We start from the raw sequence: 21,780 nt of genomic DNA, 5'->3' as shown, positions 1-21,780 counted from the left end.
ACCATTCCTGATGGTAAGAGGATATTCATCATTTAAAACTTCTTCCTTCTGAATGTTAATCGAATAACACTACGTGATTTTTAAGTACTTGTATGATTCTGCTTTTAAAAATTGACGTTCGATGTTTTTGAACTAAAAGTCATCGACTGCAATGTGTCAACGTAAGATTTAAAGAAGAGCTCTTATTAATGTACTTAGAGTACATTTGAATATATTGAAGTGCCGCATTTTATCAGACATAATTTTTCCCGTTCCTGTCAAAAACAAAAACTCACCTGTTAGACAGTTCAAGACTCTGTTGTCACGTGCATGATCTACGTTCTAATTTTCTTCTATAATTAGTGATATTCATTTTTTTTTTTCGAAAACGCTTATACCCAAATACTAAAACAAAGCAAATTTTTTAAATTTTATTTTAGTTTTCCGTCGATGAAAGAGGTAATTTTTAATAATATTTTTTAATTTGAATGATGTAAATAATATCGGATGTCAATTTTTGTTCTGTTTCAAAAAACAACTAAACCTCCCCTTTCGCACTATAATATTTATCTTCGAGGGACAAAAAAAAATGTTTTCCACAATAATAAAGACATATAGAGAAATAAAGACGCGTAATTGTAATCTCTGGCAATAACGCCATTTACGTTCCCTGAAATGACATAGGAGAGTTAACGCTTTTCTCATTACGTATGCAAATTGACGGTGTAATAGCATTCAGTCGCTTTATTATTGCACCTCCAATTTGCATATCTACCCTTTTTTTCTTCGGCGACGCGCAGAAAAGGGGATGTTATGTTACGGGACTTGCGAACGAAAAAATTGCGTAATTAAGTTCATTCGATCTGCACCACGGAGTGGAACATCGAAGCGTGAAAAAAAGTTGTTGTGCGATAGATGCTTCGATGACAATGGACTTCTACAACAGCCGATATTTTAGCATAAACAGGCGTATGATGACTATCATGGGGCTTTGGCCTTATCAGGACTTCAAAACGAAACTTTTTATACGCACCTTTCTCGCTATAGTCCTTGGCATTGCTTTGATTCCGCAAGTAAAGTTTTTGTAACTGTATTTTTTATTCCTTTATTACATAGTATAGCATAGCACGTGAAACTTGTTTATTTAGAAAGATAGGAATGAAGGCGCGCTTCGCGCGCTCTTGATTCTATCTTTGTCTAATAACACTGGTAGAAAATCTATTATAAGTGTTATGCGGCACACTAACGTCTGCTAATATTTTATAAGCATGTAACATGTTACTAAATCCCTCAAAACTATTTTTTAATAAATATATTAATAATGCTCAATGTCGTCATCATTGGTTTGAATAGTGAATTTGAAGAAAAGTTCAGTATAAGAGTCAGTGGGTTTGTCTATCATTACAATGCCATTTATTTGCATTATAAAAAAGCTATACAACTGAAATTTTACATAGGTACTTACTATGCTACCTAGAAAACATGTAATCTACATGATTATGATTTAACTATTTTCATTCATATTTTCACATCGAGGCCCATATGATTTTTTTAATTTAGCCTATCAAATTTTGCTTGTAGACAGTTACACAAAAACTACCATCTCCAGCAGATTGTATTTCTGGTTTCCAGTGTATTTTTTCATGAAGAAAGTGATAAGTATTTCAGCTTTTTTGTCAAGGCATTAATTAGAATTTTGACTAAATTCTAATTACCTAAAACCTTGACAAAAAAGCCAAAACATTTATCACTTTCTCCATGTAAAAATATGCTAGAAACCAGAAATATAATGTGCTAGAGATAGTAGTTTCTGCGTAACTGGATATAAGTAAAATTTTACCTGCTCAATTAAAAAATTCGCATGAGCCTGGATGTGAAAATATGAACGAAAACATTTAAATCAGAATCATCTAGGTTACATATTTCTAGGTAATATGTCTAGTATTGTATAATGATAGACTTAAACTTACTGACTCGGATACTGAACTTTACTTTAAATTCATCTCTCAAACCTCACCGAGGGCGACTTTGAGCACAGAGACACAGTATATCAAGTGGCGCGGTAGCGCCACGAAGCCGAGTTTGAGAAGCAGATCTTCAAACTACTCTTTATTCTTTTAATTGAACTTCTCACTGACATTAAAAAAAAAACTAAATAATATTCACACACTTTATTACTACTTCAAATAGGATTAGGGTGCCACTTTTCAATACACATGTAATACTACACACTCTTGGTAATGATTAATTTTTAGTAAAATTGTTTGCTAGTTATATTACATATATTTTATCTGTTATCAAGGTTTCCACATTTCATTTTAAACATTTTTACCAGGGTTATGAGTTATGACTGTTTTGAGGGTTATGAATTTAAAGCGCGGTTCTGATCTCGTTGCCTAGGCAACCAATCAGCAACCAATCAGAATCACGTATTAAATGCTTCACAACAAAGGCCATCGTTTTTTTAAGAGAGGAATTTGAAATTGAACTTCTTTTTACTTACTGCATGTATATACAAGGGAAATCAATTTTTTTTAACTCGAGCTTTTTATTACCTTTTTTTTATTCTAGCATATCACATGTTTTTAATTTATTTTCTGGCTCTAATTATTATATAGTGCCTAGAATCGAATCAATGTGCAGACTTCTTCTAATGCATCTATAAAGTTTGAAATTGTAACTATTGAATATTCATAACACAGATTATTAGTATAGTTAAGTATACAAACGAGGACAGCGACAAAGTAATACAAGGCATAGCGACGCTCCTCTATGTTACTGGCATCACTTTAAAAATACTGACGACTATTACCAGTGAAAAAAAGGTAAATGCGCAGAATTTAACGATTCTATGCCGTTAACTATAAGATCCATTTAATAAAATTTATATTAAAATCTATATTACTAACAGATTGAAATAGTCTACAGAAACATCGTGGATAACTGGAAGCTGCTAGATGACGAAAACGAGATTCGAACGATGACCGAGTACTCTGAGTTCGGCAGACTCTTAACGATCGGTTACGTAGGTAGGATCTAATGTAATAACAAATACAGTGACATGATTACCAAAAAAAAAAAAATGGTCATTCCAGCCTACATGTTTTTCGCTCTGGGTTTGTTCGTGACAATGCCGATGCTTCCGATGATGATAGACGTGATCTCGCCGATAAACGGCTCTCGACCGCGAATCTTCATCCTCGACGGCGAATACATCGCGGACAAGAACGAAAATTACGGAAAAGTCTACATATTCGAAAGCCTCACCTGCATAATGTCCGTTTTCGTGTTCTCCACTGTAGACTCGACCTACGCGGTTTGCGTGGAACAGTGCGTTGGTTTGATGGCTGTGGTTAGGTAAGTTCCGATAATGATTTTAAATCGACTCTAGAGCTTGCAGCTTATGATTTAAGGCTAATCTTCGTTTGCAAGCTTTCAGGTTGCGCTTGAAACTGGCAACCGCGAAAGCAGCGCGAATGAAGTACAAAAGCGATAGTGACGAGCATGACATTCCGTACCAATTAGTTTCTAGCAGTGCTAAGTTACACATAAAAGCTATAAGGTTGCGTGATTTTCCTTTTTTTCCTTAAGTAGTATAATAAACAATAATTTATTACGCATCACATGTCATAGCTTCGCGAGAATTCTCGACTCTTCCTATTCCGTGAACTTTCTCTTGTCCATGGGATCGAATGTGATGATACTTAGCGTTGGATCCGTCGTTGTAAGCTTATTACGAATATCTTATTTTGATTATTTCCTAATGATGTATTTTTTTACATAATCTGATTCATAGATTCTCATTAACTTGGGTCGGCCAATGGAGTTTATAAGATACAGCATGATTTTCATAGGACTAATGATACACATGTTTTACCTCAGTTGGCCGGGCCAAAAAGTGATCGACAGCAGTCAGGGCATTTTGTACGATGCGTGAGTTTTAATAAATTTAAATATTGCTATATCTTATTAAAAAAAAAAAAAAAAAAAAAGATTCAACCTGTTACTTACGTTTTAGATACAACAACGAATGGTACGAGTGTTCGAAGAAAACTAAGACGCTTTTAAAATTCATGATGTTGAGGTGCATCGAACCCTGTCAACTGACAGCTGGTGGATTGTACGTCATGAATATTGCGAATTTCGGCTCGGTAATGTGTATTAATTCAATCAATTTTATATAAATAAAAACAGCGTATTAATATTTTATATTTTTTTCTTCAAGCTGGCAAAAACATCGATGTCTTATATTACAGTGTTTGCGTCGTTTAGATGAATTCTTGTGTATAATATGAAAAAAATGTATATTTCTAAAAAAATATTTTTCTAAAATTTGCATGAATCGATGGCTAGATATAAATAAAAATGTTTCTACTTTTTTATGCAGCTATACGTGTATTATTTTCTTTTCCTCGACGCAAAGAAAACGCATAAATATATTATGCAACTACACGACCCTAGCTGTCCCCCTCCGACTATAGCTAATGCACCAACCATTTGCAAGTTTCAAAAAGAAAAATATTTTAGTTTGACTTAACAAAAATGAGTCTAAGCTGCACTTTACAACATAAAAAGAAGCATAAACAAGTTTTGTAAAAGTGATTTTTTCAAAATTTCCCGCCACTTTGAAAGCAACGCTGCCAACAACCGCGCATGAGTTAAAATCGTGTTCTGTTTTATCTACCGCAAGTCTCACTTTGACACATTGACTTGATAACCGATTCATTGTTCCCATTGCCATTATTCATAAAATTACGCCCACAAAGTGTTGTTCGTTAGTTATCAAGTTGAGAGTTTATCCATTGAACTGCACATATTAAACATTCATTATCAAGACTTCTTTGTTGGAATTTATTTATAACTAACTATCGTTTGCACGACCTTTAGCAACAGTCAAAACAAATGAGTAAGGTTATGTTCAATAAAACAAGTGCGTTTAAATAGTCATTTGAAACCGACTATAGACTATCAAAGTTGAAACGAGATTTTTTGAATAATCATAAACAATCAAGGGCTCGTTGTTCAGTGTTGAAAATTGTTAACTTTTACAACTCTAACAATGTCACCAGAACCAACCCAAGAACCTGTAGATAATTTAAATACAGCCAATGTTAATGTTAATGTAATAACTGCGCATGAATCGGATAGTGAGGATGAAGATGCTGGGCCAGCGGGATACATGCCACTTTCTCAGATTCCAGCAGAAGGAGAACCGTTGGAAGATGAGAATGATGACGACGATGAGGTTTGTTTCTTTATCATGAAATTGTTCAAAATTCAAGGGTTTTCATACCTCAAGACGAATCTAAGTTAATCCATTATTTTCATTTCAAGGATTTCGAATGGACTCATGCACCTACAGAACCTCAACAAAGCTTGCCAGAATCAAATGAACCAGGAGAGCCATCGGTTGATCCAGAGACATTAGAGGTTTGGTCTGCTCCGGGCAATTCATCTAACATTGACTTGGATGCAGATAAAATAAACCAAGTCAAATCAGCTATGGCCTCTTTTACTCTGCCAACTACAGCGATACCAGACTGGGCTAATTCCATATCCGAAGATCAGTGGAAAGAACAGCTGATTCATCGTATTAAAGAGATACAGAAGGACAAAAAATGAAAGTAGAATTATGATCTCTTTTCACGCATCGTTATCATGTAAATACTTATTTTTGTTTAAAGAATAAGAGGCATTATTTTTATCATTAAAAAGTGAGATTTCTATGGACACTCTAATGTGTAAATGTATTAATAGATAAAAAATGACATTTGTTAAAGTATGATGCTATCAAATAATTTAATTTTTCAAAACTGTATGATAAAACATAGTTTTTGAAATAATTTTGTTAATCAAGCAAGATGTAGCTAGTCGCTTAGTAATTTTTTGTAAATAATTTTTCATCAATGTAAATAAACCTTTGAAAACTCTACTGACTATTATTACATCACATTGAAAATATTCGTCAAAAAGTCGTCATTCTATCATACAAAATTTTTCCATTCAATTTTTATTAATTTCAGAAAAATTACAATATAATCTCAAAGTTCTTTCTGATAGACTGTTCCACTCGTTTTCTTCGACGTAAACATTGCACTCATCGAAGAAATCAACTGGCCTAAACATATGCAAGTCAATTGTCCTCAAGAGCATTCATCTATAGAAAAAAAAATCGTTGCTCTCATCCATACGGTTCGTACAACGAACACAAATATTTAGGCTTGTGCGGTTGACAATATTTTGCATAATTGTAGAAATATGTAATAATATATATATATATATATATATATATATATATATATATATATATATATATATATATATATATATATATATATATATATATAATATATATATATATATATATATATATATATATATATATATATATATATATATATATATATATATATAATATATATATATATATATATATATATATATATATATATATATATATATATAATTCTCATAACAGGCGTGTGTCAAAGATTGTCAAATCGAAGGTACTGCTCGTCAACTCTTAATAATAGACTCTAAAGCGTATAATATACGAAATGCTAGTTTATCGACAGGTCTCTCTATCTTAAATATAAAAATCCGTCGTCCATTTTCAAAGGCGCACTGAGCAAAAGTTAAGAAAATAAAACCTTCGAGCAATGCCCTTAAAAATGGAATGGTCGCGCGCTATAAAACATTCCCTAAAAATCATAATATCTATTACATCATAATGCGTAAAGAGAGATATATTCCGTAGTACACATCTTTGGCGACGTAGTTTTTGGTCTCTTTTTTCTCCGGCGACATCGATCTCTCTCGCTACTCGGCAGTACAGCAATTGTACGTTACAGAAAAAGTGGTAACTCAACTTTGTCTCTCAGCCAGCCTCTCTACAGATTGAACTGAGACTTGATCTCGGCGGCTTTGATGGGGTTGAGCTTCTCGCGGAGAGTCGCTATGTCGTCGTCTATCCTGACCAGTTTCCGGAATTTCTGCAAATGTACATGACACGATTGTCGTAAAAAAAAAACAAAAAAAAAATGATCGATAAAATTTTAGTACAAAAACTGTTTTTCAATTCACCTCGGCTGCCGTTCCGGGGGTGACGCACCAGAGGTAAATCGCGTAGCCGGGTATGCAGAGCATCGACGAGAGTCCGCTCATCCAGCCGAGTACGTGGCTCCACCAGGGGTACTCGTAATCGAGGTACTTTACCGGACTGAATTTCACGACGTTGAACGTGAAGACGCCCTGAAAAGCCGCGGATGCCAAGGATAAGTTCGTTTTCCGCCTATAATCGACTTCATCAAGAGGTACCACGTGTTACATCATAACGTATACGCCTACCAAGCAAATGGCTGGAACGGTGACGGTCCAGCAAATCTTCCACCAGAAGCAGGGGTAATAGCCGATCATGTCGCGTATGCCGTCGTAGAAGCGATTAACGCCGAAAGCCCACGAGACGGAGACGCACTCGAAGAACATGAGGAAGAGCAGGACGAAACCGCTTACGGAGTAAGAGTCGAGAAGCTGGAAGACGTACATGCCGCCCTGGAATTTTAAGTCGGTTGAGTTTTCAATTGCGAATACGAGCGATGACGGCGATGATACTTACTTCGGTAATGCAAGAGAGACCGATTATGTAGGATAGGAAGCAGACGATCGCTATGAATATTTCCTTTCTTTTTCGCAGCAGTCGCGGCCACTCGTCCACCGCCGCCGTGATGAAGCCCTCGACTGTGCAGAACTTGGAAAGGATTGATAGATTAAAAAATGATGATAATTTTTCTTTTCGACAGAAGCTGAAATTCAACCTGGCTCACCTGGCTATCTAGACCGATCAACAGCAGCATGAAAAAGAAGAGACAGGACCACATAGGCGCTCCGGGCATCTGCAGTACAGCGGACGGATACACGAGGAAGGCCAAACCGGGTCCTGTATCAAAATTCGGCCAACGTTATACTCCCGGGTATACATGCAGCGCATCGAAACAAAAATATGTGAACGAAAAAAAAAAAAAGACAATGAATTATTACGCAACGCTTACCCGAGGCGGCTACTTCGGCGACGGGCTTCTGTTGCTCGTGTGCCATGAAGCCCACGACCGAGAAGATCACGACTCCGCTTAGCATACTCGTGCAGGAATTCACCGTGCACACGATCAGGGCGTCTCTTTCGAATGAGAGAAAAAGAAGGAAAACGTGAGTGTCTTATTTTTCGGGGATTTCGCGTATGAATGTATATTTTCAGAAGCTTACTTGTAGACGTTGTTGTTGAACTTGTTGTAGCTGCCAAGGGCCACCAGGGCACCGAGTCCCAGGGCGTAGGAGAAGAAGATTTGGGTCACGGCGTCGATCCATACCTGTACGTGAAAATCGCTATGAGTTGTATTTTATCGTAAGTAAATAGCTTGAAAATATCGCCAGCCTCGCGACCTAACTTTTAATATTCGAATCAATGATAACCGCGTAACGTTGCAAAGCAAATCATCGTCATTATTATCTCATCTCGGCTTGATCATCATTGTCTCAATTCAAACGACGAAATCCGAAAGACGTGCGCGTCGAGTCAACTTCCTTTTTACGAGGCAATTATATCCTCCCATAAATACCTCGGAAAGAATTTAACGAGGCGATTATAGAATAAACATATGTGTATAATGTACCTCGGGCTCGCCCAATTTCGAGAGATTAGGCGTCGCGTAGTACTTGAGACCCTCCATGGCGCCCGGAAGTGTCAGCCCGCGCACCAGCAGCACCACCAACAGGCAGTAAGGGAACAGCGCCGTGAAGTAGACGACCTGAAAACGATCGCCGCGAATAAGTCCCTCGTAATCGTCGACGTATTACTATAATCGTGTGCTTTGAAGTTTAGAAGCTCAGCTCAGAAGAAAAAAGCTCGAAAAATCTTCCGTATAGCCGAAGGAAAGTTTCAAGCGTTAAATCGAGCGTCAGAAACGCGGAAGGCGGAAATCATATTTAATGTAACGACACGACAGGTCGTCGGCCAGGCAATTACTTTTCCGGTCCACTTGACCCCTTTCCAGATGCAGAAGTAGCACATGATCCAGACGATAGCTAGGGTACCGGCAAGCTCCCATCGGATGCCACCGACATCCTCGATCCCGTCGGAAATCTGCAGCGTTCGCCTCCTGCGCACACGTGGCGAAACGTTTGTGTGTAATTTTCATAAATTTTAATACGACGGATATACGCATATGGAAACTTACTCCCAGAACTCCTTGACCGGATCTTTGAGCAGCTTGTGGCTCAAGTTTCCGATGGATGTCTGGCATACCGTGTCGCCGTAGCTCGACCAGCAAGAAGTTTTCAAACGCTCGAGTGGCGTTATGCAGAACTTGGAGTTCCACGAGTTCTCGCATGTCCTCCATGGAACGTCTAAATTTGTTTTTTTTTAAAAATGATGATTGTAGTTATTGTTTGAATCCTGTCAAGCCAAGCCAAAACCATCGCATTTACCGCGATATAAAAAGAAATGAATCACCTCCGCGGCGCATTCAAAAATCGTCCGCATTGAGCAACTTCCTCAATCTGCGAGTTATACACGAAAACATAAGGCAAAAGGCCGAGTCTCGTCTTTCGTTTTAAAATTCAGCGTGTGCCGCTCGTCAATATCTTCGCGATGTTTCATACGAATCCGCGCTCTTTACGGGAATCGCGGTGACCCTGCGAGTGACTGCTCGCTATATCAAGGTCTCTTGTCTTTATTTTTCCGACGTCGCGCCTTTGAATTCTATCGTCGTGGCGTTAGAACGTTTTGCATTCAGAGACTGGCTTTTTTCGCCAGAATGGCGTGTACACAGACACGAAAGTGGTCTTACCGGCACGGAGGGACACCAAGAAGTAGAAGAGGGCCCACGCCAGAATGATAATGTAGTAGATGTTCGTCCAGCAGGATAGGACACACGTCGCATATCCAATTCCTGAAAAAGGATTGCGATTGCATTTGAATGAATAGATTTTTGTTTCGGGTCTTTTGCCTTTTACGGGTTTAGTTAGGGCTGCGGCGTAATTTTACGCATTTGAATGGTATGATTTCATTTGCATAGACGTCGTTATTCTGGTAAACACCTGATCTGCACTGAATTCTTGATGCTGCGAATGGATCGATCAGTTACTCACTGGAAGAATCTTTGAGTGCACGTCCAATTTAAAATGAACCTTACGCAATCCTATTATCCGTCTTTTATCTATTTTCTTGTAATGTCGAATGTCAAATTAGAATTTGTTACATAAATTGTTCATTAAAGTAATGGTCTAACGTAACCAATATACTTGAGCTTCGTTTGCACAGGCTGTTACACGGTTTTACAGTTACGAAACGCATTTTTATATCGAGTGAGAGAAGTGAATTTGGAAAACGGGATGATTATTAATAAATAAAAATATAGAGGAAAGAGGTGGTGGGGTGGCTAGATTAACCCACTGCATTGATTTTCGCGTCTGACAATTTCAGATTTCATACAATTTTCATTAAAGACTAATGGAATTTTCACTAGAATTTTTTCACATTTTTAATCAGCAAGTTTCATATATCTATTGAACATGAAAAACCGCTTAACCGTGGATGCAAGATTAAAATTATGCGAAATTAAAAAAAAAATCATTATACCTTTAAAAATGGGAGCTATTTTAAATACACCGAGGCCTCCGATGGTCATCATCTGTCCTAAGGCCAATTCCATTAAGAACATCGGCACCCCAGCCAATGCCAGCGCTATAAAGTACGGAACCATAAATGCTCCGCCGCCGTTCTTGTAACACAGATATGGAAATCTCCATAGGTTCCCCAGACCTATTGCCAGGCCCACGACCGACAGGATGAACTCCACCTGTAATAATAATTTATGCACTCGTTCGAATTTACGGTACTGCGGTTTGCCAAATGTAAGGTGAGACTGGTGAGTCACTTGCAAGAATAATAAAAAAAGTGATTCAGAAGATGAATTAACTACGTTTACCCCTTGTAACATTATGAGTAATTCGTGCTTGAGTCACGAGCATCGGGTGGTTCAAAAATGTGCATTGCTTCTGTGTTTTTAAAAATTTATCGTTTTCATTACAGTTTAAGATATATTCTTCTCTACAATGAACGCATTTAAATTAGCCAATCTCGTATTACCCATGACTCAGTCGAATCCTGTGAAACGTACAACAGTTTACGCTGTGCGTTGCGCACTACGTGCAAGCAATACATAACTTCGTGAGAAAAATAATGAAAACAGCAGCTTCGTTTTATCCCAACAAGTCTGAGCAAGGCTCATCAACCAAACCAACCTTGCTGCCCCATGATCCTCTCTCAGGTATATCCTCGTCCTGACGTTCCAGCTGCAAGCTCTCGATCGCTTCGAGCTTGAACTCTTGCTGTGGCGGTTTCCCAGTGCTCGCCTGAACACTCGGTTCGGCAAAAAGAGCTTTGAGCTCCTGAACGGGACTGCTAGCCAGTGGACTGGTGACCTGATGATGAGGCGGTGGTGGTTTCTGCGGCAGCGGGCTCGTCGACCTGTCGACGCGCTGCTGCTGCTCGATCGACGGCATTTCTCTGCCTTTCCTCTTCGGCTTCGGCTTTTGCTACTCGACGTACTATAGACGGCTGATGGCTTGTGTGCACACAGGCGCGCGCGTGCGAGCCAATTCACCTCATCCTCATTACTTCGCGCCACGGGTGGAACCTGACAGGGGGACACAAAAAGAGAGCCGGTCTCGGCATTATATTGGATGTATCGGATTAGAATTAATCTGCGGCTCGACCTCGCGCCGCGATCGGCAGAGATTATATTGTGCTATGTAGGTGCGTGTTGATGGTGCTGGTCGTGTATGTGTGTGTGTGTGTGTGTGTGTGCGTGTGTGTAATGGGCGAACCGGATGACAGAGTGGATCGACCATTATCGCGGGTTTAGCCGACGATTCGATCTGATCGATCGACCGATATCGATCCCTGGGTGTGTAGGTGTGACCTATAGTGCAAGTGCACTGGTGCTCGGGGTTCACGATTTTTGTTCTCAAGCACGATGATTGTAATCACCAGAATACTTCAAAAGCCCAAAGCTTGCACGAATCCTCTCCTATGCACGTTCGCCTCTACTCTCTATCCTCATCTCTCTTGGTGTATGCTCTCGATCGCCGCGTTCACCGCGCGCGGACTCCTCTCGCTGATGATGATGGATAACGTACAACGAGCGACTTCCGGGGAACAGCTCGTTCGCTCGTGTCTCTCTTTCTCTATCTCTTTCTCTCTCTCTCTCTCTCTCTCTCTCTCTCTCTCTCTCTCTCTCTCTCTTTCTCTCTACGATTCCCAACGGACACAACCTTGTCCCATATAATGCACGGCCCGAACCCCAGAGTCGGGTGCCCGTGAAGCCCGAGAAAGTCCCGCGCGTGCAGCAACCAGACGTCCTCCCAAGGACACGATCGTAGCCGACTGTTGAATGTGATATGAGGTGGAAGTTGTGTAGGGTGTCGTTGGACTTTCTAGTGGAATGATTTGATTTGTGCTACGATCGTCGCGTGTGGTTGTGTAGTAGTAAAACGATTTTTATCCAGGTTTTTATAACATAAATTTAACGATGTAACAAAGCGAATTTAAAGTTCAAGAAAAATGCGACATCCAGCTTTTTAGAACGAGGAAAAAACTCCACTGACGAACCGCCTTTTGATTCGGCTGTACACTCGTCAGCCGTGCTGTTCACGGAATATTGATCAAGACTCTTGTATTTTACTGTATTCGGACGCGGACGAGGGTGTGATGAGATTTTTCTTTTGTTTTTATTAAGTCATCCCGTCCTTTGTGCCGCAGCCGGCGAGGATCTGCATTTTCGACGCGGCTCGTGTTTTAAGTAGATACAGCCGTGTACGGAGTGACGGAGGAGGACTCGGGGGAATTTCTTCTCTTTTTTTACAATTCAAAAGAGAATGCAAGCGAATTCAAGCACGCGCGGGATCGCTGATTCTATCTTGAATTGCAGTCCGTAAAATTTTAAGTATCGGATTTCGTTTAGTAATGCACGTCGTATTTCAGGGATTGTGATTGAAAGAAATAATATGGATATGACGAGCTTTATGTAAAAAGTGTTAAATAACAGTGTTAAACGTGATTATTTTAATGCTCTGCATTCTAACACTCTTTTATAACAAACCATAAAATGACAAGAAAAACGTCTGCACAATAAACGAAATTTAAATTCACAAACCTAAAGTCGCAAACGATATCCAACAGAATTTTCTTCTCTCACTCGCTCAAAAGCAAAACCAAAAAAAATTCAATCTCTTCCGGCAACTCGATTTTTAAAACCGTCGTCGCGCGCACCGACGAGTCTCTAAACCAAAACTAAGCTTGTCGAACCCCACGTACGAAAGCTCTACCCTATGCGCGCACTAAACTGTTCTCTCTCTCTCTCTCTCTCTCTCTCTCTCTCTCTCTCTCTCTCTCTCTCTCTCTCTCTCTCTCTCTCTCATACACTCTACCAACACACATACTCGCTGTATGCGACAGAGCAGCGGTAGTTAGATATAAAAAGAGAGATGGACGATCTCTGAAGTGTAGGAGAGAGAGAGAGAGAGAGAGAGAGAGAGATAGAGAGAGGAGGGCTTAGGTACCTACACCATATATCGAGATAGAAACGAGTGATGATAGGAGGGGCGTCTATATGCATAAATACGTAGAGGGAGAGGGGCGGGAGGAGAGCTAGTCGTTGTAATTTCTAATGGCAATGCGAGCGCGTGCGTGGGTGTCTATACTCTATCGGTATGGAAAAAACTCGAAAAGCTCTTTCTTCGACTCGCGTTGAAATTCATCAGCGCGTTGACTTGGAGCTTTTCAGAGATATCGCGTCACACAAGGAAGTAATAAAGAAGAAGAAGAAGCGAATTTCAAGACGAGAGACGTAGACTGAAAGACTGAGGGGTTCCCCCCGCCTTTCGTGACGCTGCGGTGCATATAAGCGAGAGCACACCTTCTTCTATTGGTCCATTCAACGAATTAGTGCCACGGTGTCAATCTATATTTAAGCCTCGTGCGCCTCGACACACGTGGGTATGTATATAGATATACCTAATGGAGTGACGAGCTACGCCGGATCCTATGTGCGTGTCCTTATCGAGCCTACTTGTTGCTGTATAAACAGAACACACAATCGATCGAGTCCAATCAAATCAATTTTGTGCTTCGTATAGATATAGAGAGCGCAGGATATGCAGAAAATAGACCGTGGAAAAATCGCCGGCTAAAAGCTCTCTCAAGTTCAAGCTCCAGATTCAATGCCGCAGTCGGCAATTAAAATAGCTCTTTGACTGCAGTGTGCATCTAAGCCCCGCGAAAGTGATGGATCGATTTCAAACTAATAACGCTGATATAATTTAAATTCGCTTATGAATCCATTTGAAGCTTTCCAATCGCTTGATCATAAACCAAAAATATAATCCTTCGATATCACAACGCTAAAAATCCACGAAACGCGTGTATACATAATAATAAACGTCGCGACGGCAATATAGCCCGAGGCGTATTATCAATTGATACGGATCACGTGAGAGAATATAAGCGACTGCATATGGAAGCATTGCTCATCTTCTGTGCCGTTGGAATAACGCTACACACGCATACGCGCAATCTGTAGCCCGAGGCGTTATAAGTGGAACTAATTCGCAGGTTGCAATACGCGGCTAATTTATGCAGAACAGTTTGCGCTCGAATCACCACCGCCGCCGCGCGACGATGATCGCATAGAGCTTGACTGTATGATTCACTATACCGTAGGATCTGCTGCGATTTTAGCGAAATTGGTGACTCAGAAATTTGGATGATGGATTGCTGTCGTTTTATATATATATAACTTGGATTCAAAAAGTCGAAGCATCAAGCATACGCAAGACTAAACCGTGGCGCACATCTCCGCAGCCGTGAAAATCCGGATCCCGTGAAAGGAAAAACACGCGATAAATAAAGCCGCGCAACAATACGTGAGCTCGTCTCTCAACGAAGCCGAAAAAGCCGATTAAAAATACGAGTTCAAGGAAAGGTTGTCCCATCGCGTCACCATACGTGTGTGTGTGTGCGATGTGCTTTATACTTACCCGACGAGCCCAGTACGTGCTCCAAATAATTGCGCGTCCGTATGAGGAACCGGCTGCTCTAAAAAACATAATTCAAATGAATAGCCTAATTGCCGAAGTCAAAAAACCCGAGAGTAAACACTCGCGGTGGCGCGCGTGCATTTCGGAGCTTGCGAATAATTCGAGTCAAGCCATGGGTTCCGTATATAGTCCTTAAACATCGATCGGAGCTTTTTTCCCGGTGATTATATGTCCGGTTGTACGGGTCGTAAAGGAAAAAACTCGACGTCGCTCTTAATTAATTGCGCACCAAAAGAAAAATTGTATCTTAGTATCTTCTTTTCACAGGATCTTGAAGCAATTAGACGGGCGAAAAAGTCGAGGGAAAACTGGATATGGATAAGTTATTTGTCAATCGTCAGCTTCTGAATAATTCAATCGATATAAACGTTTAAAATGAAACGAGGTTCTTTTCCCTAAAAATAGCAATGATTTGTCATTTTCAGCATGCGCTGCAGTCTCTGTATTATTTACGCGAAGTACTATAGAGGGAATTTGTGGAACAGACACACACACACATTGTGCGGATCCTGCATTTTAAGCGTCGCAACCTTGACGCGCTGCAGTGCAAGTGCATATATCCTCCGCGAAATTTTCGCACTGAATGAGAGACACTAAAAGTCCTGGGAGTTGTTCCAGATGTTGGAAACGATATATCGTGCGGAGTATAATGTTATAGCAGCAGTTTGTAAGCAATAACCAGAATGTACACCGTTTTTTATGAACGAAATGATGCAAAAGTAGTGATAAAACTTGATATACACCGTAAAGCAAAAATGGCGCTGCAAGAAGAAAAAAATCGCAGCATCGCTATATGAGTTCGGAAATTCACAAACTTGCAGAAAAAGCCGCGACGACGACGAGTCGTCCCTCTCTCATTTGTATACGAAGAACTGCCTCTCTTCGCGACGATGTGCGCAAGCTTGGAGAAAAGGCCTTTGTCATTCGCTATGTACCTGTCTTCGCTTGATATAAGATTCGAGTCCACGTGCGCGCGGATTCAGTCTAACGCCTGGACTCGTCGGAGCTGAATCGACTTTCACTAAATGTTGACGCGTTGATTTATACACAGTGAATCGTGTGTAGTGATCGAGTGATTGATCGTTTTTTTTGGGACTGAATTAAGTTGTTGCTGTTGATCGAGATGAGTAGTGAGTCGGGGACCTGGAAGCAGTCCAAGTTCGAGGCCAGGGAGAATCCGCTCTTCTTTTGGCAGTACTTCGATACAAGTGGGTTTTGAGCTACGGAATGAATCGATTAAATTAGTGATTTATGAATGAGTGATATTTTATTAGAACTGATTAGGCAGACGTTTCTTAATTTGCAATATTTTTTGACAAAAATAAAATATTTACAAATCAATAATAATTTAGAAAAAGTGTGTAGCTCGAAATATCTACTCCGATTCATATATAAAAATAAAGCTTTCTTCGCGCGCGAATCGAAGTGAAAAGGTTATAGCGAACAGAATGCAACGAAACGATGTTATCGACGTGATCCGCATACAAATGTTCGATTCGCCTTTTGAAATAACCGATCGATGTCGGCGCGCAATCGTAAGCATCACGAATCGACTTCGCGAAAGTATTTTGTATAAATACCGCAAAATTTCGAGTCAATGAGTCTAAATATGTATATCAACAAACGCAAAAGATCGCCCAGCTATATTTTTCATAAATGCAGGAGAAAGCTGTACGAAATAGTGTAACAAAAAAAGTGATCGCTGCTCAGTTTTTTAAATAGATTTTAAAAGTTTCCGCGATCGATAAAGTATTATCGGTGTCCAAGACACGACGGACAGTCAAGTTATACACAGCAAACTATCGAGATGGGTAAAGACGGCTTAATTCTGCTTCCAGCTTTCTTTCTGGTGACGACGATAACTTTGATGATGAGCTTCTGGGTCTTCAGGACGTTGAAGCAGTGGTACCGAGACAGAGCGAGAACGTTGTATTTAGCCTCCAAACTTCCGGGACCACCCACGCTTCCACTGATCGGCAATGCTCACTTGTTTGCTTGCAACCCAGAAGGTGAGAGTGTATATTTTTTTAAAATAAATTTTAGTTGGATTAACATGAAAAAATTATACTCGATCGCTCGTGACTTCTCGCAGAAACGCTGGACAAAATCAAACAAATCGTACAGAGTGTCGATACACCAGGACGATTTTGGCTAGGGCCGAAATTATTCATCATATTAGCAGAGCCTCGCGATTACGAGGTACGAAAACAATATAATTATTATTACTTCTTCGTGAACTTCGATTAACCTTTAATCCTTTCTAGGTGATATTAGGATGTCACAAAGCGTCGTACAAGGATAAAATGTACGAGTTCATAGAGCCTTTCGTCGGAAAGGGACTAGTCAGTGGATCTGGTAAGACTCATCGTTGATTATCTGTCAAACAATTTCTATATCATAAGTATAACGTTATTTACAAATCATTTTTCAGGACCAGTTCACAGGGCCCACCGTAAAGCCATAATGCCGATGTTGAACAGCAAAGCCCTGAACGAGTATTTGAAGCATTTCGACACCCACAGTCGCATTTGTTCCGAACTGCTCGAGGAAAAGGCCGGCACCGGAGTTTTCGACATACAGCCATTCATGGTTCACTGTACTTTTGACATGATCTTCGGTAAAACTCGTTACGCAATCGGTATACTTCGATCGCATCACATAATTTACCGAATTCTTTATTTTAGATACCATATTGGGAATGCCGGGTAGTTCGCAAAAAGAAGGTCACAAAGAACTGGTTTACTGGACGGAAAAGTTGGTTGTCTTCTTTTGCATTGAGAAAAAAAAAACTAAATTGACGCTACAAATTATGCAGAATTAAAACACTATTTTATTCGCAGAATGTACGAGTTGGTCCATACGAGAATGATAAAAGTGTGGCTGCACGCCGATTGGATATTTTCATGGACCGATCTCGGAAAAAAACAGAAAGAGGGACAGCATGTTATCCACAGCTTCATTGAGACTGTAAATTTTATTCATCTTATGATAATGGCATACCTGTCAGCTTCTATAGTTTTTCTTTTCCCGTTTGACATTCCGCAGGCAGTGGCGCGAAAGAAAAAAGAGCATTACGCAATCGAACGAGATGCCATCGCTCCTGATAGACCGAGGCTTATGCTGTTGGAGCAATTAATCGATCACAACGCCAAGACGAATCTCATGAACGACACGGAGCTCAGAGATGAAACCTACACTATATTCACTGCTGTACGTAATGGGGTTTATCGATACATAGATTTTAAATTTTAATATAAACAAATTCGTTTTTTCTAAAGGCCCAAGACACCACGGGGGTGATAAGTTCCTTCGCTTTACTGAATCTGGCTATTAACCAAGAGATTCAGGACAAAGTTCGGGAGGAAATAAGGAACGTCGTGGGCAACGACAGCGTCACGGTCGAGCATTTGCCGGAACTCAAGTACACGGAATTGGTGATCAAGGAAACTCTGAGACTTTATCCGATCGCCCCATTGATGGTCCGAGAGGCTACCGGGGACATCGATCTGGGTGAGGATTTTTTTTAGTGAAAAAAGTTTTTTTTTAATAAAAATTAATTATTGACGTTCCGCGTGTTTGTAGAAACTTGTACTTTACCCAAGGGATGCTCCATAGTGATGATACCGTACGAGACACACAGGAGTACGAAGTACTGGACGGATCCGGAGAAGTTTATTCCGGAGAGATTTTTACCGGAAAACTCAGTCGGAAGACATCCCTATGCCTACATACCATTTAGCGGTGGCCTTCGTGGTTGCGTTGGTTAGTAACATGCTCTAGACGAATTGATATTTTTGTGTCATAAAAATTAAGACTTATTTTTTTTTTCACCTTTCTCGTGCAGGTCAAAAATTCGCAATCATGTGCTTGAAGACGATGCTCGTTCACGTTATAAGGAAGGTCCGATTGACTTCGACGCAAAATCTGGAAACGCTTCGATTGAAGGCTGACATATCAGTTCGATCGAGAGACGGCTATATGGTATCTGTAGAGCGAATATAATTTTCAACAGCTGCTGCATCATCCCATACAACTTTATAGGATTATCGTAACTTTAAATCTTATCTTTAGGAATATAATAAATTTTAATGGGTGCCTATGCACGTTTGTACATAATATGTATGAGATCAACCTCGAGAGCGAAATACAAACTACTTTAAGTACTTACTCTATGACTTTGATAATCTTTCCCAACATAGTTGCTTTTCAATAAGTAACTAGAGAAAGGAATAGTGGGATACAGAAGTAGAGGAATGATGTTTGGATTAAGTAATTTCACTACTCCAGAGATGTACTTGTCATTTCTCAATTTATTTAATAAATTCTTCAACTGATAATATTCTTTACATAAAAAACGCTAACTTATCGTAATTTCCTTCGATAAATTGTACCATACTGTAATGAAAAAAAAGAAACATTGTATGTTTATAGCGACGAATATGCTCTTAAGACTACTTGAAAGTATACAAATGTTAAAAACATGCTTGTTTGTTCTCCGTGTACACCTAACCATTTCTTGATGGGGAGGAGGTAATTGAATTCCTTCACGCCACATAATGATAATGAAAAATAGCGGTATTGATGATAAAATGGCATAATTAATTAATTAGATAATAGTAATTAGTAATAATAGTAGTCCCAAGAAATAGAGAAAAAATAATCGCATGTGTCGACATACATAATGAAATATGTTTATCTATACATATCTCGTGGTGACGAATAATCGAATAATCCATCGATGAGTCCATACAATTAATACGACGCAATGAATAAAGAAAAGAAAAACAAATATTTCGATAGGGGGATTAAAGATGCAGTGCGATCTTAATGATCGATGTTATAGAATTTGTCGATAAATAATTAATTAATCGCAGTAAATACAATCAAGTCATATAATTACATCACAGAGAATTATTTTTTTATTTAATTTATCGTTCTTTCTTTCTCCCTCTCTCGCTTTCACTCAACTTTCGCTCGTGCATTTCACTCTTTCCCTGGCTTCGTTTTGCTCTCCTATTCTCACAAACGTCGCTTAGCCGTATTTCGTTTTTCTTTTACTGCACGTCTTTGTTTCCAAACAGATTCATTCTCAATCACTCGTTTTACTTCCTTCGAAACATCCCACGTTTTATTATTTTTTTTTTTTTCATGTTTTTCACGAACGCATGTACTTCTCGCGACTTAAATACATGTATCTACTTAGTAAATACATTCTCCACTGTGCAGATTCATTCGGGTGTTTATTCTCTTTTTTTTATAAGATTAAGAAATTATTAAAAAGATGTAACGTGTTCGTGTGTATGTCAGTGTGTGAATGTATGTGTGCTTGTAATTTTTTGTTTTCTTTTATTAGGGAACTTGTACGTGCTCCAGACTTTCCATCGGCGCTCACAATGAAAGTCTCTAATTCTGGATCTTAAAGCTACCACGTAATGTAAAAAGAAAAATTATTTTAGACTAGTTCTTTTAGCAAGAAAAATGATCGGAATTCGATGAATTATTTTATTACTTATATAATTTTTTTTTATAACTTTGAAACTTTTTTTGTTTAACTTTACAACTCTAGTACATTGAAATGTCAGTTGAATTTTCTATACTCACAACTTTGTAAAAAGGTCGTTTTATTAAAATTACGCCAAGAGATCATCTCACTTGCATTATATATCGGTTTACATGAAAAAACGCGATACCAAAAATGGACATTCAGATTTATTGTTTAGTTTAAATTTTAAATGCGAATGAAATCGCTAGTTTAGGATTTCTTATTCAAGTCTTTGATTTTCTATTAATTCCAACTCGTTCTTTTATTCAAAAACAGCTCAATACGATAGTGTGAAAATTTCAGTATAAATCGACATTATGTATTATTCTAAAGTGCGCAGAATTTAGCCGCTCACCAAAAAACTACATTAAGTTATTCCGTTAAAGTTTCTATTTCCTCTCTATTCTTGACTAACATGTGTAGCTTTGGATTGTTAAGAGTAAAAAAAAAATTCGGAGAAAAAATAATCATCAATGCACGAAATAACATTCTTAGGCAATTAATTAAATAACATGTATCAACACCGTTCATTACTTAAAGGAAGCTCAAGTTTTCTTGTGTTTTTTTTATTTCAGTTGAATCTGCACGCGTTGTATATATAATATATCTCTTTCTCGTGTGTAAACAGTTGTGATGACGATCGCGTGTTCCCAGTTTCACGGGGAATTTGAAAAAGAACTTGAAGTTTTATTTATACGCGACACCTCGTTTTTCCATTAGAAAAACGCATCGTTCTGTACATGTACAACGGAGGTTTGATCAGTAAAAAAATGCCACCGGTAGACGATCGTTCATTTCACGTTTTCCGATAATGGCAGTCAGTTCGTTATCTATGAAAAGTGAAATTCCTTCGCAAGACATATAAACACACCTCGGTCGAGGAACTTTTCGACAATTTGTTTACACTTTTTGCTCTACTTTCGGTTTTTATTATTATTTTGTTTTACTCTTTGTTAAACGCACCTTAAGTTTATAACAGTTCTTTCTATTTCTGTACTCTTGTAAGAATGTGTGGAGTTACCATTTATATCTGTTTCTCTCTAGTAAAACATGAATGCAGCTTTCTTGTTCAGTCGTATTTCAAAAAGCTCGTTCATCATTATTAG

At 39.0% G+C, this 21,780-nt stretch overlaps 4 protein-coding genes across 5 annotated transcripts; 3 read left to right on the top strand and 1 right to left on the bottom strand.

Moving 5' to 3' along the window:
- The first annotated feature begins 902 nt into the window (after positions 1 to 902).
- On the top strand, positions 903 to 4,255 carry Or142 (odorant receptor 142). Its single transcript, NM_001190615.1, has 9 exons — positions 903 to 1,052; positions 2,682 to 2,804; positions 2,891 to 3,008; positions 3,075 to 3,336; positions 3,419 to 3,541; positions 3,613 to 3,703; positions 3,776 to 3,912; positions 3,998 to 4,130; positions 4,205 to 4,255. The coding sequence occupies exons 1-9, from the start codon at positions 903 to 905 to the stop codon at positions 4,253 to 4,255; spliced, it is 1,188 nt and encodes a 395-aa protein (NP_001177544.1).
- Positions 4,256 to 4,662: 407 nt separating this feature from the next.
- On the top strand, positions 4,663 to 5,911 carry LOC100118507 (male-enhanced antigen 1). The gene is made up of 2 exons (XM_001602408.5): positions 4,663 to 5,224; positions 5,314 to 5,911. Exons 1-2 carry the CDS (start codon positions 5,039 to 5,041, stop codon positions 5,599 to 5,601), a joined length of 474 nt encoding a protein of 157 aa, XP_001602458.1. The 5' UTR covers positions 4,663 to 5,038; the 3' UTR covers positions 5,602 to 5,911.
- A 514-nt stretch (positions 5,912 to 6,425) lies between these two features.
- Positions 6,426 to 13,334, bottom strand: LOC100118467 (sodium- and chloride-dependent GABA transporter 1). Its single transcript, XM_001602378.5, has 14 exons — positions 13,191 to 13,334; positions 11,278 to 11,672; positions 10,613 to 10,832; positions 9,822 to 9,923; positions 9,210 to 9,378; positions 8,999 to 9,131; positions 8,646 to 8,780; positions 8,239 to 8,342; positions 8,028 to 8,152; positions 7,803 to 7,915; positions 7,595 to 7,726; positions 7,327 to 7,530; positions 7,063 to 7,230; positions 6,426 to 6,971 (listed from the first exon to the last, which is right to left on the bottom strand). Exons 2-14 carry the CDS (start codon positions 11,536 to 11,538, stop codon positions 6,870 to 6,872), a joined length of 1,968 nt encoding a protein of 655 aa, XP_001602428.1. The 5' UTR covers positions 11,539 to 11,672; positions 13,191 to 13,334; the 3' UTR covers positions 6,426 to 6,869.
- On the top strand, positions 8,269 to 20,558 carry LOC100118429 (cytochrome P450 4C1). 2 transcript variants are annotated; one of them, XM_008205948.4, is made up of 11 exons: positions 8,269 to 8,377; positions 16,971 to 17,141; positions 17,225 to 17,331; positions 17,397 to 17,487; positions 17,564 to 17,749; positions 17,817 to 17,886; positions 17,973 to 18,099; positions 18,178 to 18,342; positions 18,411 to 18,642; positions 18,715 to 18,894; positions 18,977 to 20,558. In XM_008205948.4, exons 2-11 carry the CDS (start codon positions 17,000 to 17,002, stop codon positions 19,132 to 19,134), a joined length of 1,458 nt encoding a protein of 485 aa, XP_008204170.1. In that variant the 5' UTR covers positions 8,269 to 8,377; positions 16,971 to 16,999; the 3' UTR covers positions 19,135 to 20,558. The 2 variants fall into 2 exon arrangements, with proteins under 2 accessions (XP_008204170.1, XP_001602395.3); XM_001602345.6 differs by lacking the exon at positions 8,269 to 8,377 and adding an exon at positions 16,114 to 16,340.
- The last annotated feature ends 1,222 nt before the right edge of the window (positions 20,559 to 21,780 follow it).

This window comes from Nasonia vitripennis, chromosome 2, assembly GCF_009193385.2.
Source record: "Nasonia vitripennis strain AsymCx chromosome 2, Nvit_psr_1.1, whole genome shotgun sequence".
In the NCBI taxonomy this organism is placed as follows: Eukaryota; Metazoa; Arthropoda; class Insecta; order Hymenoptera; family Pteromalidae; genus Nasonia; species Nasonia vitripennis.
This window is presented reverse-complemented; position numbering and strand designations above follow the sequence as displayed.

Excerpts from the sequence above, each read along its gene's own strand:
- LOC100118507 (XM_001602408.5), top strand. The coding sequence starts at position 5,039 with ATGTCACCAGAACCAACCCAAGAACCTGTAGATAATTTAAATACAGCC. Across the intron at positions 5,225-5,313 it reads AGAATGATGACGACGATGAG|GATTTCGAATGGACTCATGC; the intron begins GTTTGTTTCTTT and ends TTTCATTTCAAG.
- LOC100118467 (XM_001602378.5), bottom strand. The coding sequence starts at position 11,538 with ATGCCGTCGATCGAGCAGCAGCAGCGCGTCGACAGGTCGACGAGCCCG. Across the intron at positions 7,531-7,594 it reads GTCTCTCTTGCATTACCGAA|GGCGGCATGTACGTCTTCCA; the intron begins GTAAGTATCATC and ends TTAAAATTCCAG. Across the intron at positions 7,231-7,326 it reads CCGTTCCAGCCATTTGCTTG|GGCGTCTTCACGTTCAACGT; the intron begins GTAGGCGTATAC and ends GCGGCTTTTCAG.
- LOC100118429 (XM_001602345.6), top strand. The coding sequence starts at position 16,256 with ATGAGTAGTGAGTCGGGGACCTGGAAGCAGTCCAAGTTCGAGGCCAGG. Across the intron at positions 16,341-16,970 it reads TTGGCAGTACTTCGATACAA|CTTTCTTTCTGGTGACGACG; the intron begins GTGGGTTTTGAG and ends TTCTGCTTCCAG. Across the intron at positions 18,643-18,714 it reads TACCGGGGACATCGATCTGG|AAACTTGTACTTTACCCAAG; the intron begins GTGAGGATTTTT and ends GCGTGTTTGTAG.
- Or142 (NM_001190615.1), top strand. The coding sequence starts at position 903 with ATGACAATGGACTTCTACAACAGCCGATATTTTAGCATAAACAGGCGT. Across the intron at positions 3,704-3,775 it reads TTAGCGTTGGATCCGTCGTT|ATTCTCATTAACTTGGGTCG; the intron begins GTAAGCTTATTA and ends TCTGATTCATAG. Across the intron at positions 4,131-4,204 it reads ATATTGCGAATTTCGGCTCG|CTGGCAAAAACATCGATGTC; the intron begins GTAATGTGTATT and ends TTTTTCTTCAAG.